Genomic DNA, 16,042 nt, shown 5'->3' with positions numbered 1-16,042 from the left:
TCCCTGCAGTATTATGTCGTAAAACTATTGAGTTAGTCATCAAGGCAAGATGGCCGAGTGGTCTAAGGCGCTGCACTCAAGTGAATAGCTTGTCCAGTTCAACTGGATGAATTGCAGTCTCGAAAGAGGCGTGGGTTCGAGTCCCACTCTTGTCATATCTTTTTGCTCCTATTTTTTGCATCCACATGTACCCCGTATCGAGCGCGTGTAAGGAAGAAGAATATCGGCTAGGGCCAGGGCAAATCTAACTATAGCACCGGGGAAGACATCCGGCAGCTGTCCTAGCTTTGAACATACCGAATATGACCGTGGCATCCTGAAAGCGGACTACGGGCGAGGATGCACCATGCCGAGACGGAGTAGGGGGAAAGCTAAGTTTGGTGTCGGGAGCCTACGCAGCCAAGTCTAAGCTCAAAATTGTCTAGATCCAGAAGATCAGCACCGTTGGCGAGACGAAGCTGGATGGGATGGGCGGCCGGGTCCACCAAATCTCTGGGCTAAAAAGGATTTGGGGGTCGGACCCGCCCCGCTAAGTGGATGATCGTGCGGTGGGATTAATCAATAAGCATCAGCAGGTTGGGAAGCCAATATATTGGACTCCTGCTTCTGGGGAGGAAGTGAAGCTTTTTGATGCATCAAGTTGCTTTCCGAAGGATACGAGGTGACGATGGCAGTCGTTATAATTGCTGCAGAACCTTAGTGCAGGCATGAGGGGAAGATGGGATAGTGGATTGGCCAGCGTGGGCGGCGTGGCACAAGCAGATAGAGTGCAACACCCTGGTTGCTTTTACGCTGACCGGGATCATGTCGATGCAGGCGCCCAGGCCACGGCGACCTGAAACGCCAGACCGGGATGAAGATGCAACTAGCGTGAGAGTCAAACCAGCCCAGATGATCTGCGGGTTATTCGTAGTTCGTGTGAAATATAGGGGACATCTGACTCTGGCAGGTGAGAGGATAAGAAAACAGAGAGGCTTGAGGCCTGTCCAGACCAGATAGGACCCCTCCCGGCGAAACCCGTATGGGCAATTTGAATGGTGCAGGAAGTGTGTGATGATTCTGGCCCCAACCGCCACTTCATCAGCACCAAGGCTGGGCAGCGCATTCCCATTGGTATGACTGGCCAAGTGGTCGCGCGGTCGGTCAATCAAAAACGTGGCGGCCACGAGCGATAGCCACGCACAACCTCAGAAAGGGTTTCAAGGAGGTCTGACATGGGCCAGGCCAGAGGTACTACTATGTAGTCAGAGGAATACTAGTTCTGGGGCCACTCGGCTGGCATGTAGGGGCCATTCAGATTGGGATGGGGGTTTAAAGCACGAGGCGGAAAGGATGGCGGTGGGAGAGAAAGAAATTAGAGAGAAAAGACCAAATACCAGACAGATGGTATTATTGGCGGGAAGAAAGTTTGGAAGAGGCGGAGAAGAGACAAAGAACAAGCAAAGGAAGAAGCAAAGAGGCGCACAGGGGATTTAAGGGAAAAGCAAAACTCTCGGTCGGCAGCAGTGGGGAAGGAAACAAGGTGCTTCGATGGATGTTCCTTGCCTGGTGCAGGTTTAGTAGAGTTCTGGTATGTTGGTAAATTTTTTAGAAAAAAATAATAAAATTAAGAAAATTATAATAAAAAGTACGACCGACAAGGCTGGCAAACCCAAACTATTGCTGCATCAGGGGAGATAGATAGTACAGCACTCCATCTGCTTGCCTGCAGGTGCAGATTTTCCAGACCTCTTCGGCGCATCATCCCTTCTGGCCATGTCACCCACGGCGTCCACCACTTCTAGTTTTAACTTAGTTAGTGAAGCTGCTGCTCTCCACCGCAGGCCCAGTCTTTTCTGCTTGACTTGCTCCATCCAGGCCGTCTCCCATTCGCATTTCGCCCTTGCGACTCCGTATCTCTCTCCCACTTGCCGGCGCGCCTTTCCCTCGTGGGCCCAAGCGGCACTTCTCCTGGGTTTAAACCATCCCCTTTTCTGTAGTCTCCATCCAGAATAACTCCATCCCATTAACTAAGTGATGGATTAGTAGGAGTAGGAAGTATCTTCACTTGGGTAAATTTTTTTGAGTAGTTCTTATTTTTACTTTTTTCTTGTTTATAAATTATTATTTCTTTTTCTATTAGTTGGTAGTAATTAAGTATCCTCCACTCCGTATACCCTAATCCATTTCCTCACCGCCGCCATTTCTCTCTCTTTTTTTTGTTCCATAATATTATCCCCTTCCACATCTCTTCTTGCTATTCAAGATAAGTCTATTTGGTAGAGTTTTCAAACTGGTCAGAGCTTGTAAATATACACCGTGTCTTACCGTGTAGCCGGTTCCAAGCCACGAAGGTTTTCCATCCATCGCTTCATCTTGGATTTCTCCAGACTTTCGACTTCGCTTACCCAGTGCCGACCCAAGAACCCCTCCTGTTGAACCCCATAGTTTAATCCAGTCATCTGGGCCATTACGCCTCGTATTGGGGACAGCTCATCTTCCCTCTATCGCTTCGTCTCGCTTTCTCTCTCCTCTTCCATACATTTTCCTTTCCCCCTTTCCCTCCTCTTGTTTCCGTTTGCATTGGAGGTTTCTGCATTTTCGTATTCCTTCTGGCTGGGTTCCAGAACGAAACCTAATACCGTGAAGAAGCAAAACAAGACAAAACTTAAAAAGAAAAAAAAAGGTAAGTAGAGAAAAACCCAAGAATTAAAGGGAAGAGAAAAAAAGAAAACATCACACCTCAATCTCCATCACCATTATCATTTGCAAAGTCCCTGGGCCCCATCCTGGTTGGTTTCGTCAGCAGAGCCAACTGGGCGAGTAAGGGAACCTTTCTGCGCGGTAGTTTTAGTGTACAGGCGACCGACTACTTTCGGCCCGCCTTGCTGGTCAGAAAAGTAACTAACTTAACTCATCATCTCCTCCGTCTTAGGGGCTGCCCCCGTTCGTCTCTTACCTTTTGGCTACTGCTGCTGCTGCTGCTGTGCTGCCGCTGCTTGCTAGTACTACTTGTTACTCGGAATTCCATCCCATATTCCATTTGCTCTTTTCCGCCCCCCTTCTCCCTCTCACGCTCTCGCGCTCTCTCTCTCTCTCGCTTCCCCCCCGACCAGGCCTCCGTTTGGTTGTCCTCGTCGGGACTTTTCGTACTTGTCTTCCATCCAAAACTCTCTCTCTACCTTTTTTTCCCTTTTACTTCCTGCCATCATCGCTCTTCATTGGGGTATGTTTCACTCCTTCCAAAGTCTGCTGCTATCTATCTCCTTTGCGAATCGGGAAAATGAGCCCCTCCGCCCACGTTCCCCCGTCTCAATAGACCTCTGCACTCTTCCCGCAATTATTTCCTCCTAACTAACACCTGTCTCATTCTGTCTAGGTCTGCATGTTCATACCTCATCTTCATCGCCTATAAAGTTCCTATCCTTCTCTCCTACGACCTCCCTCAATCAATTCGCCCCCCATCCCCTACTCCCCCTCGACCACTCCCTCTCCTCTCTCGATTCGCCTCTGCGATATTTCTCTCGACTCCCACCCCTCGCATTCCATCTTCCAACGTCGAGAGTACCGTGATTCCAGTGGGATGTTGCTATTGGTGACCGAGAACAACATTTCCAACGTCTGTGGTTACACAACTGTCTAAATGGGAAACTCGCAAGGGAAACAGGTGGCCGCCACCGATGAGTGTACGTATCGGGTTGGCAGACAAGAATAGGCGGCGGAGGGCTGACAGTGGCGCAGTGAACTTGAACCAGTTTCGTTTGTTGCGGGTGGTTGGCAAGGGTGCGTTCGGCAAGGTTCGCATCGTGGAGAAGAAAGACACCGGGTTGACGTTCGCGCTGAAATATATTCGGAAGGAAGAAGGTATGTGACTGCCGATCGGGGGCCTCAATGCACGCTGACATGAGATGCTCGTTTCTTGGGTAGTTGTCCGGTCGGAAAGCGTACGAAATATCATCCGTGAACGGCGGATGCTCGAGCACCTCAACCATGCCTTCCTTTGCAACTTGAGATACAGCTTCCAAGACATTGAATATATGTGCGTCCTGCAATAGCTCTCCCAGCACGACATCCCCATCATCCGTCCGCAGTCACTGATAATTGAGAAGTTACATTGTGGTGGATTTGATGAATGGCGGTGACCTCCGCTTTCACATCTCGCGGAAATGTTTCACGGAGGAGGCAGTGAGATTCTGGATAGCTGAGCTGGGCTGCGCTCTGAGGTACATTCACTCGCAGGGAATCATCCATCGAGATGTCAAGCCGGACAATATTCTACTTGACTCGGAGGGGCATGTTCATTTGGCCGATTTTGTAAGTTTGCCGGTCGCATGCGATCTGATGATTCGAAACTGACCTCCGCGGGACAGAACGTCGCCTCCGACTTTCGACCCGGCAAACCTCTCACAAGTAAATCGGGAACACTGGCGTATCTCGCTCCGGAAGTGTATGAAGGAGGCGGATACTATTGCGAAGTTGATTGGTGGTCACTTGGAGTTACATTCTACGAGTGTATCTACAACAAGGTATGTCGCTTCACTTTTGTGACAGTTCGGTCCGTTGCTGACTCCTGTAGCGCCCATTCGAAGGTCGGAGCCAGGACGTGCTCAGCGAAAACATCAAAAAGGCGCAACCAAAGTACTACGTCACCAACCCCGCGGTCTCCGTTCCCTGCCTCCGAGCAATGTCGGCGTTTATGGAAAGAGATCGGTCGAAGCGAATTGGTGCGATCAGCTTTGAGAGCTTCACCTCGCATATGTTTTTCGCCGACCTCGACTTTGTTGCCCTGGAGTCGAAGGAAATCCCGCCCGTGTTCCGTCCGTCCAGCGACAAGACCAACTTCGACGCCACATATGACTTGGAGGAACTACTCTTGGAGGAGGCGCCGCTTGAGGCCAGAGCTCGCCGGCAAAAACCCAGAGCCGAGTTGCGGGAGGATGCGACGGCCAAGGAAATCCGCGAGGACGAACTGCACCGTCTCATTGAGACGATGTTCGAGCCCTTCGATTATACCAAGGTGAACTACGTAGGGTACGTTGGTCTCCAAGCAAACGGAGATGGGGATGCCGTGCTAACCAACATCAGCAATGCTGCGGATGCGATTGCAGCATCGACGTAAGTTCTCCATACCTATCTGGTTTTATGGCTTTAGCTGACCCTAGCTAGAAACCCGGAAGAATGCCTGCCGATCCACCAAACGCAGTCGTCAACGCATTCCCGACAAGTCTCACAGCCCGACCTCTCCAGAAACTCGCCTCCTCTCCGAAACGATGGCTCTGTCAGTCACTTGACTCAGCCTGACACCCCCTCCCCTCTCAGCGAAACCCCCACCTCGCAAGCCTCGCTACCTCCTCCGCCCCCGCCGCCGGCCCCGCCCTTCCACCGTCCCTTGCCACCGACTGCCGTGCGTCCGCGGGGCGCGACCCGGAAACAAAGCAAGGGCGGAGGGGTACAGATGGTGTTGGAAGAAGCGGGTAGCTGGAGCGAGCTTGCGGATCATAGCTCCACCCTGCCTGCCGAAGGCTACGATACCGGGTCAGTCAAAGGGAAGGGCTCCAATAGCGGCATGCTCGCCTTCCTCAGCAGGAAGAAGGGGCGCGATAGGAGCCCCAAGCCCCAGGAGCCCGGTGTGCTGGGTAAAGAAGGCGCCCGGCAGATTATCAGCTGAAGGGCTGGCATTATACCCGGAGGAGGAACGCATCGCTATGACTTGACCACTGTTGGACAGTTCGATAGAGATTTTTTATTCTTTGCCCGTTGAGAAGCTCGCGCTTTTTAATACGAGATAGCATGTCGCCTATCTGGCCGCCTTTCATTCAGGGCGTTGACATGAGAATCGCACACGACTGGGCCACCGAGGTTCGACTCGGAAAAAACACGCAGCCCTGATCAAAAGCTTGCTTTGGGGGAAGACCCATAATTATCAGGCAAAATCCAACCATGCCAGGGTGATTTGTTCATTCGTTTTTGTTTGCTGGCACCGGCCTTGACCGTGAGAAGCCGCGTTGCAGGCCGAACCCGACATCTGACGGCGTCTTGGTATGACAGCATATCCATCATTCTCAGTCGTTTCTCGCCGTCCCGAATTTTTCTTTATGGGACTGGTTTTGTCATTGGTTTCCCTGGATCCAGCGCAGATCAGGTTCTTTCTTTGCACTTCTATTTCCTTGATGGTGTTGGCTCCGGAGTTGTACAGATGGGAGTGGCATATGACGATTTCTAATTCATCTATCCTTGTGACATACCAACGATGGTCGAGATGTACCGTTTTCTTCTCTAATTTTTTGATTGTGTTGATTTCACCTCGTTTGATATCTCTGTGGCGTTTTTGCATACCCGGTGAATAGTCGCGGCCCCGACGTGGAATGTACCAGGCATCATGGAGACGGGGCCGGACCGGGAATTACCCTTGTAACTAATGACGTTTCTCCTTTCATTATACCTATAGACCTGAATGGAGCATTGTGATCGGCGATGTGCCTGGATATTAGCCTCGATGTTAGTGTGCAAAGTTGAAAGTGGACACCGATGCTAAGCGTACTGCATTCAGACATGCAAGAAGGTTTGTCTATGGGTTTAGCAGACTGGGTCTTTGTTGCGTGTGATCGATCTAGTACCTTCATTGCCTCGGCTGCCTACGGAGTATATCTGGCATCTTCTTCATCGGAACGTATGATCTGACCTGAGTTTTAGGTTCTATATCATCCGGATATTGGGCGCAAGTCTCCGAGCACCTGCAGAGTGCAGACGTTATTGGTTTGACCTGTCATGATCGCAGCATTTTTACTATGCGCTCGACATATTTATATATTGGCCGATTCAGCGGATTCGAAATGGTGATGAAGTCATGTGGGACCATTTGTATTACAGTCTTATATTGATGAAAGGATGTAGGCCATGGTCATCTACTTGGCTGTTTACTTACAGTGACTAGATCATGTCTTGATGATTAGTCTATATCCCATCGCAGAAGATCTTTACTTGCCTATTTGGGATATTAGTGCCTCAGGCAGAAACTACCCTCCAGGCCAGTAAACAACCATCTGTGATATTTCGTACATATGGCATAGAAAGGGCCTCGACTCTATCCTCCCGTTTCAACTCACAGACCATCAGTGTGCTCCGGTGCTTGCAAACGCCCTGGACTGTTCTCCGGTTAGAACATTGGCAGTGACATTGCTACATGCAGAGTTCAGTTCATCCCAGTACTTACAACACCACCACCACCACCACTATCACCAAGTCAAACGCTATTCTCGCCTAGCAACTCCTTTCAAAATATCGAACTTTATTGATCTTAGAACGGTGTAACCAGTTCCCATCCCTCCACACACCTACATCAACAACCCACCAACCATCAGCCAAGACCAAAGGATCATACTAACTAGCCCGACAATCCCCCTTTACATAAGACCCCCATCGACAACGAAATTTCTACCAGAGATGTTGGTTCCCTCCACTCTCAATCACATTGCAAGACGCAATATCAGCCACCGAAACAGTCAGTAAAGCCACGACCAGCACAGTGTCTATGGCTGGCTACTCAACCGCATACCCTTAAGGACCATATACACGGGAACGTCCGAACTGCCAAGCACATGTCGCAAGTCCACGACCATGTATAACGCTGATGATGGGGCCCGGGCCGCGGCAGGGACGTTGTACTTCGGACATTGGTGGTTAGGGGATATGAAGTGTTAGCCTGCGGGAGGATGGTTTCCGTAGGAGGGGGATATGTTGATTCGGGTGTGTATATGTGTTTGTATGTGTGCTTCTCTAGTATTTTTATATATACTACTAGGGGTGATATGCTGATTTCGTGATGTAGATAGCTGGGGGTATAATATTGTCCAAGCTATCGACACACTGCGGGATGTTGGCTAGTCATAGACTATGATACAATATGAATCCCTAAATGTTCATCGTCACTGGGTATCAGACTGGGGTCCCTGGTATTGAAGATGAGGTTACTTTAAAGACTGATACATAGTTTATAATAACTCTGGGTGTGATGTTGGCAACAGCAGCCACATGAGCAGCCGAGTTGGTACCCTTCTCAGTTTATAGTATTATTAGACCCTCTTATAGTGTTGAAATGTACTACACAGTCATCTGACAAACAGATGACTTGCATAGTTGACAGTAAGGAGTGCCACGTGTGAGACATAAACATTGCCCTACTAGCTGTGCTTAACAGCATGCATCACTATCACAATCCATACCCATCTACAGTCCAAGACAATTATACTTGTCATGCACAGCATAGAATACCATACCCTAACTATATACAAAAAACGTACAAGACTATATACATCATTCCAACTCCTGACAACCCTAATCACTCATTTCCTTCCTCCTTACCCCCATCACCCTCCTTCCCCCCATCACCCTCCTCATTCCCATCCCCCTCCACAACAATCACCACCTCCTCCACTTGCTCCTCCCCCCCATCATCCTCCTTAACCCCCTCCTCCCCACCCACCTCATTCTTCCAACTCCCCGCATAATGATGACTAACCAAATACTCCCCCTGCCCCTGGGGCATCCCGCCCTGCAACGCCGCAAAGCTCGCCTGGGGCAACACAAGCACATCCCCAAGCAACAACCCCCCCTCCCCAATCCCCTCAATCTCCTCCTTGCCCACCCCGCGTCCCACCTCCTCACTAATCGTCTCCAACAACGCAACAGTAATAGCCTGCGGCCCCGTCACATCCACCACATCCGGAATCATCTCCATCGTCACCTCACCCACAGTGACATTATTCTCCATCGCCAACGCCTCCAACCGTCCCGCCACATACTCAATCGCATGATAGATATGCCCATTCCCGGGTGTAGACATCACCGTCCACGACGCAAACTGCCACCCGTCAAACTCGATCCCCACGACCACGTTCGCCGTAGGCGGGATCGGCCATTGCGATATGGGCACTTCGCAGGATACGTCCAGGTCGGACCAGATCCCGCCGTCGATGTAGAGGATTAGCAGGCGGAGGAGATCGGCGCGGAGGATGGGCACGGAGAGGGAGGTGTATAGGTCGGCGATCTCGGGCCAGATGGGTCGGAAGTTCGTTTCCACGTACGCGAGGCTGGATGTTTCCGTGAGGATCTCGTGCCGTAGGTGTGGGTTTAGGGTTGTCCAGGTTGAGATCCATGATTCGGCTTGCTCGGTGAGGCCTTTTGTGCCCGTTTTTTGCCATAGTTTGTGGGGGATGGAGTGACTGGTTGGTTGGGGGTGGGTGCGGGTGTGGGTTTTGGGAGGGTGGGTTGTTGTTGTGGATGTGGAAGTGATGGAGGTGGTTGTGTGGGTGGTGATTGTTGCGAGGGTGGTGGTTGGGAATAGGGTTGTTGGGTCTTCGGTGGTGGTTATTTGGGGTGGTTGTTGTGGTGGTAGGTGTATTTCTTGTATCTCTGCTGCCGCTGGACTTGGAGTCGGGACGATGGTGGGTGAGAGTGGTACGACGGGTTGGCGGATGAGTCGGTGGAAGAGGTAGAGGTTTAGGAAGACGAGGGAGAAGATGAGGATGGCCGTGGGTCGGGTTAACATGGTGGACATTATGTTGTTGTAGTTTAGTTAGGTTAAGTTGTGGTTGTGGTAGTGGTTGGTCGTGATTGTGGTAAATGTCTATTGATGCATCGCAGGATAGCCGTTCAATGAATGAATGAATGTAGATAGTTGATAAACGGAGTAGGAAATATGCACAAAACAATATCGGAAATCTATGGTACTGTATGGATGGAAAGAATGAAGGATAATGAATGACTAGGTGAGTTACACCTGAAATCTGCAGGGTCCACGCCCGTCTTAAAGGCGTCCAGCTGCATTCTAAGAAAGGAGAATTAGCCCTGTCCCGGACTAAACATGGCCAGTCAGATGGACCTACAGACGCCACGGATGGACCCTCCGGACCCTCTCCGCTGAGATGGGGCGATGGCAGCCGATTGGCTTCCCGCTCTGACTTAGGGTCCAGTGTTGATGTGATTGCTGGGTTCACCGCGTTGCTCAGAACCCTGTTGCACGCTTTTTCTCTTTCAAGTTAAAGAATGATGGGCGGTTTTGGCTGTGCAGGTTGGTTGTGTTTGGGGGCTGGCAAGCAGGCTCGGACTAGTGGGGATAGTGTAGTTTTACTTTTTCTGCTGATGAATACCATGTCCGGATGGAAGTCTTGGTATTCACTAGTTGTGATGTATTTGCTAGATATTGGAATGTGAACATGAAAGAAACAAACGATTCCATTTCCCTAAACTCAACATTTCTAATGTATGTCAAAGTAGTTATAAGTGGTAGGACAGGCAGCCGGTGACACCCGCATGTAACACAGCAGCAGTCACGTTGCGGCTGTACCCTGTTGTAGTATCGACCGGACATCCAACCAACATTGAGGGCAGAATGATAAGCTGCTGATCTGCCAATCTAAGCAGCCAGTCTGTATTGAGAAATGGGGGCGTCAGGTCAGACAAGTTAGTCTGGAGCGGTGTCTTGTCTTGACTCTTGAGAGTCGTGGCCGGATTGGGTGGTCTATTTTTAGCTAAGTTTGAATTGGGTTGGGTTGCCTAATGGGTGACAGAACCTACACAGTTACTACTGAAATCTTCCTTGCAGTAGTTTATCGGTGCCTTTATTGAGGTCTTACGAAATGAGTGTGAATTTTGGCGGAATATCTTCAAACACAATGACGAGTCTCTTGCCTCCCTCCTAAGCAATTTGTACAATTCACACCTCACAAGGCAAAGCCCAGACCCTGTAGATCTAACCAAAGTCTAAGACAGTCTGACATGACTTTGCTCTGATTGGTCCAAGACATATAATGTCTCCATCGCAGCGGTAGCTAAGAACCACTGTATCCGGTGATCAGCGGGCAGGAGTGTCCACCGCGCAGGGCACGGGTTACTGAGAAAAGGCGAGTGTCTGGTTCGGGAGATTCCTGGTGGGGGGCCAATAAATACGAGAGTTTCATTTCCCTGAGATAGATGGCCTGGTGGGGGCCGCTTGCGGCGAAGGGAGATTAATTCGTGGATAGGTTGCCGTTTGGGGCCGGGAGTTCACCTAGGTACTGATTGGGGAAGATTGGTATGCATCAACTTGGCATATGGCCGCTGTCAAAACTGCTTATGCTTGGGGGCTTCATGTTTCGTCTGTTTCAGAAGACAATTTGAAGCAGCAGCTTCAATCCTTCCATGGGGCCATTATGGCTGTTTCTCAGTTTGCTGACGCCCCTCTTGCCGTGTTGGGCGGTGCGGCTGAGTTCTGTCCGCCTTGCCATACGACGGGCAATTTACTACCGCCTTAGACAGGCACAACGAGATGTAAATGGACAGTGTTAGAGGCTGCTGGGAGAAGATCCTTTTATATATTGTAGGAGTAGCCTTTAGTAGGGAGGGTAGTTCCGCCATGAGGTTTGTGGTTCGTGGAAGAAGATGATAGTACAATTTAGCCATGATCATGCTTGAGATACTCGTAATGTTTGTACTCGGACTATGATTATCATTGTGTAGGTGATTTATGCTATGGATTGAATTTCTCCAATGGCCTAACATGTTATGCATCTCAGTTTCAGGAATGTTGATTGATTTCAGGAATATCGCAGATGATAGAAGGAAAGCAGAATCCAGGCAGCAAGGCTACACAAGCCGGAAGATCAGGCACCAACAAAAGACAAGCTTTTCTCACCCAATCAAAGAAGGCACTACCAGCGGGGCAGACCCACTTCCCTAAACAGAAACGGGAGATGAGAGTGACACTCATTTCCTAGTTCATAGTGATAACGAGCTTGTCAATGACTCGCTCTCTTCAGTTACTATTCGATGGTCGATGTCATGTAATTACCAATTGTACTTCACTGAGGCGGTAATTTGACCCGTCCGCTCGACCTATTCCGACCGGAGCTCCGAGTTGGGGTGTATGACCAAATGGTGATGTTGGCTATAGCCGCAAATAAATAACTTCTCGTCTGCTCCATCCAACTTGGGCTACGTGAATATGGCGTACTTCTGTGGCACTGAAATTGGAAACTGGAGAACTGGGATTAAGTAGCATTGTTGTCATCTCCAGAAAATCACAAATCGAGACTGAACGATTCTAACCAGAATGCTGACCTTGTCTACCATGAGGCTAAAGAGATCACTGGCAACTCCAGCCAAAGATTCACCTCTGAATCCTGTCATTGAGCCTCTACAGTTCTCCCTGGGAATTTCCAAGCAGCGTGTGTGTGTGTGTGTGTGTGTGCGAGTGAGAGTCAGCCACACAAACGATGTGTTTTTCAAGTCCATTTTGGCGACATGGTGATTTCGGGGTGATGGAATTGTGGACAACTACCGCTGTCCCGACAGGGACAGCATGATTTGATGCTTCATACAACGCAAACACAAAGAGACTACCGAGATGCTATACAATGCAGTCTCTAATGCTCGAAACAGTACCCGTTGTTTCATTCACAATACATATCAACACTGTCTCTTCTGGGTAGGAGCAATAAGGAAAGCCTGGTGGTAATAAGTACAATCGCACTTATTATGCTGTTCAGAAAGAACATGGTCGGGGCCAATGAGAAAAATTGCCATGGTAAGACTGGAAGAGCGAGAATTTCCAGTCACCTTGGGGAAAGAATAATCCTTGTCTACAAGTGGCAGGGGTGAATGCCGCTAAGTCTCTAGCCTCATGACCACCGCGTACGACACTCACCCCCGCCTGTTTGAGTTCTGAAGTCCTGCGGCGACTCCTTCCATAGTGTATTTCCGTCCATCTTCTATTCTCGATCACCGATCAATCCACAGCGTCTTTTGTTTGCATTTCTCCCTACTTATGGAGCAGGTCCCGCTCGTTAGCAGCAATGCTACTACAGCTTGCGATTTCCCGGGTGCCTGTGTACGTCCGATCATAGCCCTCTGCAGAGTAAGAAATACTAACCCCGCTGTGTGTACAGTGCCTCGCCCTGGCTACAGTTCTAGGACAGGACAAGGTTTCCTTTCCCGACACTGCTGCTTATGAAGCGTCCCAGGGATCGTACTTTGCCCAGCAGAATAGCGAGCTTCAGCCCTCGTGTGTGGTGTTTCCAGACTCAGCCGATGAAGTATCCATTATCATCACCAGCATATTAGCAATCTCGTCCGGTGTACCTGATTATCAGAAAGCGGGCTGCCAGTTTGCGATTCGTTCTGGCGGCCACAATTCCTTCGAAGGCGCATCCAACATCGAACATGGCGTCACCATTGATCTGCGCGCTCTCAACTCTATCCAGGTGTAGGATGCTCCATCACAGAATGATGGAGATGAAGGTGCGCAAGACAAGGAACCACAAGACACCGTCTTTGTCGGAGCAGGCACCACATGGGGCGAGGTATATGCACTGCTGGATCCGTTGGGCCTCTCGGTGGCAGGAGGACGCGCTGCACAGGTCGGAATTGGCGGACTGACCCTCGGGGGCGGCATCTCGTACTTCTCACCGCGGTACGGGTGGACGTGCGACAGCTTGGTCGGTGCAGAGGTTGTCTTAGCTAACGGAACGATTGTATATTTGAATGAGGCACAACATCCGGAGTGGCTGGCAGCGCTACGCGGGGGCGGTACCACCTTTAGGGTTGTCACAGGCTTCAATCTGCGGACTTTCCCGCAGGGCCCTATATACGGAGGGTCTATCTACCACAGCACTGAGACTATTGACGCCCAAATACGCGCCTTTGCTGAGCTGGCTGACCCTAAAGTTGGTCCAAGCAGCTACGACGAGTATGCTTCGCTGATCACAAGTTTTGGGTTCGCCGGAGGCCAGGGGGCTGCTATCGTGAACAGTGTTGTGTATACGGGGAAGCTGGAGGAGCCTAGGGATGATGGAGTGACACCGCCGCCAAACGTGTACAAAGCGCTCCTCGACATCCCGCAATTGTTCACCACAGTGCGCGTGGCACCGATGCATGAGGTGGCCATTGAGCAAGGGTCGTTTTCACAGAGCGGAAAACGGTAAGAGAAGGTTCTAATCATCTAATCTTATAGTGCTAAAACGACAGTCAAACAGACAGCTAAGTGTAGTCGCAACGCATGACGTGACCCTTCCTATGTTAAATGCAACCTATCTCAGGTGGAACACCAGCCTGGCATCTGTACAAGAAATCCCAGGCATCATGTGGTCAATCTCCCTCGAGCCACTACCTCCGGCTATTTACGCACGGGCACCTCTCGGTCATAATGCTATGGGGCTGTCATCATCCGAAGACCCCGAGCGATCACTGGTGGTGACCTTACTGAGCGCCACTTGGGATAACGCGGCTGACGATACCCGGGTGGAGGAAGCCGCCAAAGCGCTCTTTTCATGTATTGAAGCTGATGCGCGCGCATTGCATGCATATCACCCTTTTATCTATCTAAATTATGCAGCGCAATGGCAGGATCCGATCGCTAGTTATGGAACTGAAAGCGTTGAGCGGTTGCAACGCATCAGCCGTGAGGTTGATCCAGCGGGAGTGTTCCAGAACATGGTTCCTGGAGGATTTAAGATACCGAAGTGAAACACAATTGTATTAGGTTACCCCTTACTTACCTGTTCTCTTCGGTACAGACTTTAATCCAAATACGCTTTAGAGCTCGTTCAACTCACATGAACCTCAGAGTAGGCAATATGTAAGCGCTCACCACTGCTTCAAAACACCAAACCCGCAAGCCATCACTACGTCTGCGAAGTCTTTACTGCAAACACGCCTGCTCAGCCAATTCAGTCGCTCGAATATGACATGGACCCTGAGAAACCTAACACAGACCCCATGTATGTTCACTACATTATTCTAGTCATATAATTATCTGGCACATACGACCACAGGGTGTGGAAAACAGGGCTTCCCGTCCGCTCAGCCGTACTTAAGCCACACGCCGGGAGGTTAGTAGTTGGGTGGGTGACCACCAGCGAATCCCTTCTGTTGTATGTCGGTGTTCACCCTTTTTTTGTGATTTGTTGGGCTTAGTTCCCGTGCCGCTTTCCCTTCACCCTGTTCACCCTCCTTCACCTGAACACTCAGCCTTCCCGCCTGAACCCCAATAAACCTTACCCAAATACCCCGCTTTGATTTGTGAAGCTGACGTGGCGGTTTCTCCTAATATATCACGTAAGTTAACGGGAAGGACTAACTACGCCTTGGATGTATGAGTTGCGGGATGAAATTAGCCAGAAACCGCTTACTGTTTCTTTATTCATGATCTTACCTTTTGGGGAAAAACCAATAAATATACTTTAGTATTGAAATTCAAAGCTGGCTGAAGAAGCTCTCCGAATATCTCTCTCCATCGGTTCTATACGAGTGACTCATGGGCCAAATCACATGACTTCATGTGCCAGAACTTTATATTCACCAGGCTTATCGGCGTCCCTGACACACTAGCCCACATCTTGAGTTCGGCAACTACTGTTGGCACGTGACCCTGTGCCTTGTGGTAGCTCCTTAACTTTGTCATCATTCGAAGAATTTTCGTCCCTTCCCAGGTACCATCCAAAAGACAAGCATCCGTCGCTTCACTCTGAGATCAGATGAGAGTAATATTGTTGACTGCGTTTGTGATGCGGGTGATGTCCTCTGCGATCGGCCGCAAGCTGTTTAGTTTGCCCCGGATCTTCTGTGCCGACGGTTGCTCCCCGAATTTTCTTAGCTAGTGTAATCACGCTATTCAGAAAGGCTTCCAAGAATTAGGCCGGTAGTTCGGCGCGTTTGGTGTTGTCAAGCTCCAGCAGTGCTGGGGCCTCGGCTATGATTTGGTTAGAATGCTCGGGGTGGGTCACGGCAGGACACCCGATACTGCAACGTCTACTACATTAGCGATTATTCAATCCAAAGTAACAATGAGGAGAAAAGGCGACAGAAACACCAAATTGGGACTGGGATTTCAAAGTGCACGGATTTTACCGAGAGAAGTACAGTCACTTCGGGGCGTTAGAGCACCTACTCCTTTGGTTTAACAATTTAGGCCTCGCGCATACTTCACAAAGCCATGATGCATATATTCTTTTTCTATAGTACATACTTCAATGCATAACATATATATTCAATACGAAAACATACTCCACAGCCTGAGTATTAGTATGAC

At 49.9% G+C, this 16,042-nt stretch overlaps 3 protein-coding genes and 1 non-coding gene across 4 annotated transcripts; 3 read left to right on the top strand and 1 right to left on the bottom strand.

Annotated features, from left to right (window-relative positions):
• The first annotated feature begins 43 nt into the window (after positions 1-43).
• BO88DRAFT_t23 lies at positions 44-155 on the top strand. Its single transcript has one exon. It is a non-coding gene; the product is annotated as a tRNA-Leu (tRNA).
• A 3,467-nt stretch (positions 156-3,622) lies between these two features.
• Positions 3,623-5,791, top strand: BO88DRAFT_461344 (serine/threonine-protein kinase; the record flags this gene model as incomplete). Its single annotated transcript, XM_025711148.1, has 7 exons — positions 3,623-3,665; positions 3,721-3,843; positions 3,907-4,018; positions 4,089-4,293; positions 4,350-4,505; positions 4,556-5,094; positions 5,146-5,791. The coding sequence occupies 7 exons, from the start codon at positions 3,623-3,625 to the stop codon at positions 5,645-5,647; spliced, it is 1,680 nt and encodes a 559-aa protein (XP_025568985.1). The 3' UTR covers positions 5,648-5,791.
• A 2,123-nt stretch (positions 5,792-7,914) lies between these two features.
• Positions 7,915-9,526, bottom strand: BO88DRAFT_329010 (glycosyltransferase family 32 protein; the record flags this gene model as incomplete). Its single annotated transcript, XM_025702583.1, has 4 exons — positions 7,915-8,031; positions 8,097-8,156; positions 8,220-8,260; positions 8,341-9,526. The coding sequence occupies 4 exons, from the start codon at positions 9,524-9,526 to the stop codon at positions 7,915-7,917; spliced, it is 1,404 nt and encodes a 467-aa protein (XP_025568984.1).
• Positions 9,527-12,711: 3,185 nt separating this feature from the next.
• Positions 12,712-14,478, top strand: BO88DRAFT_461321 (FAD-binding oxidoreductase; the record flags this gene model as incomplete). The annotated part of the gene is made up of 4 exons (XM_025711147.1): positions 12,712-12,844; positions 12,903-13,217; positions 13,239-13,933; positions 13,989-14,478. Exons 1-4 carry the CDS (start codon positions 12,782-12,784, stop codon positions 14,476-14,478), a joined length of 1,563 nt encoding a protein of 520 aa, XP_025568983.1. The 5' UTR covers positions 12,712-12,781.
• Positions 14,479-16,042: the final 1,564 nt, after the last annotated feature.

Source organism: Aspergillus vadensis, assembly GCF_003184925.1.
Source record: "Aspergillus vadensis CBS 113365 unplaced genomic scaffold BO88scaffold_1, whole genome shotgun sequence".
Classification (NCBI taxonomy): Eukaryota; Fungi; Ascomycota; class Eurotiomycetes; order Eurotiales; family Aspergillaceae; genus Aspergillus; species Aspergillus vadensis.
Note: the sequence above shows the minus strand (reverse complement) of the source record. Positions and strands in the feature narration are given on the sequence as shown.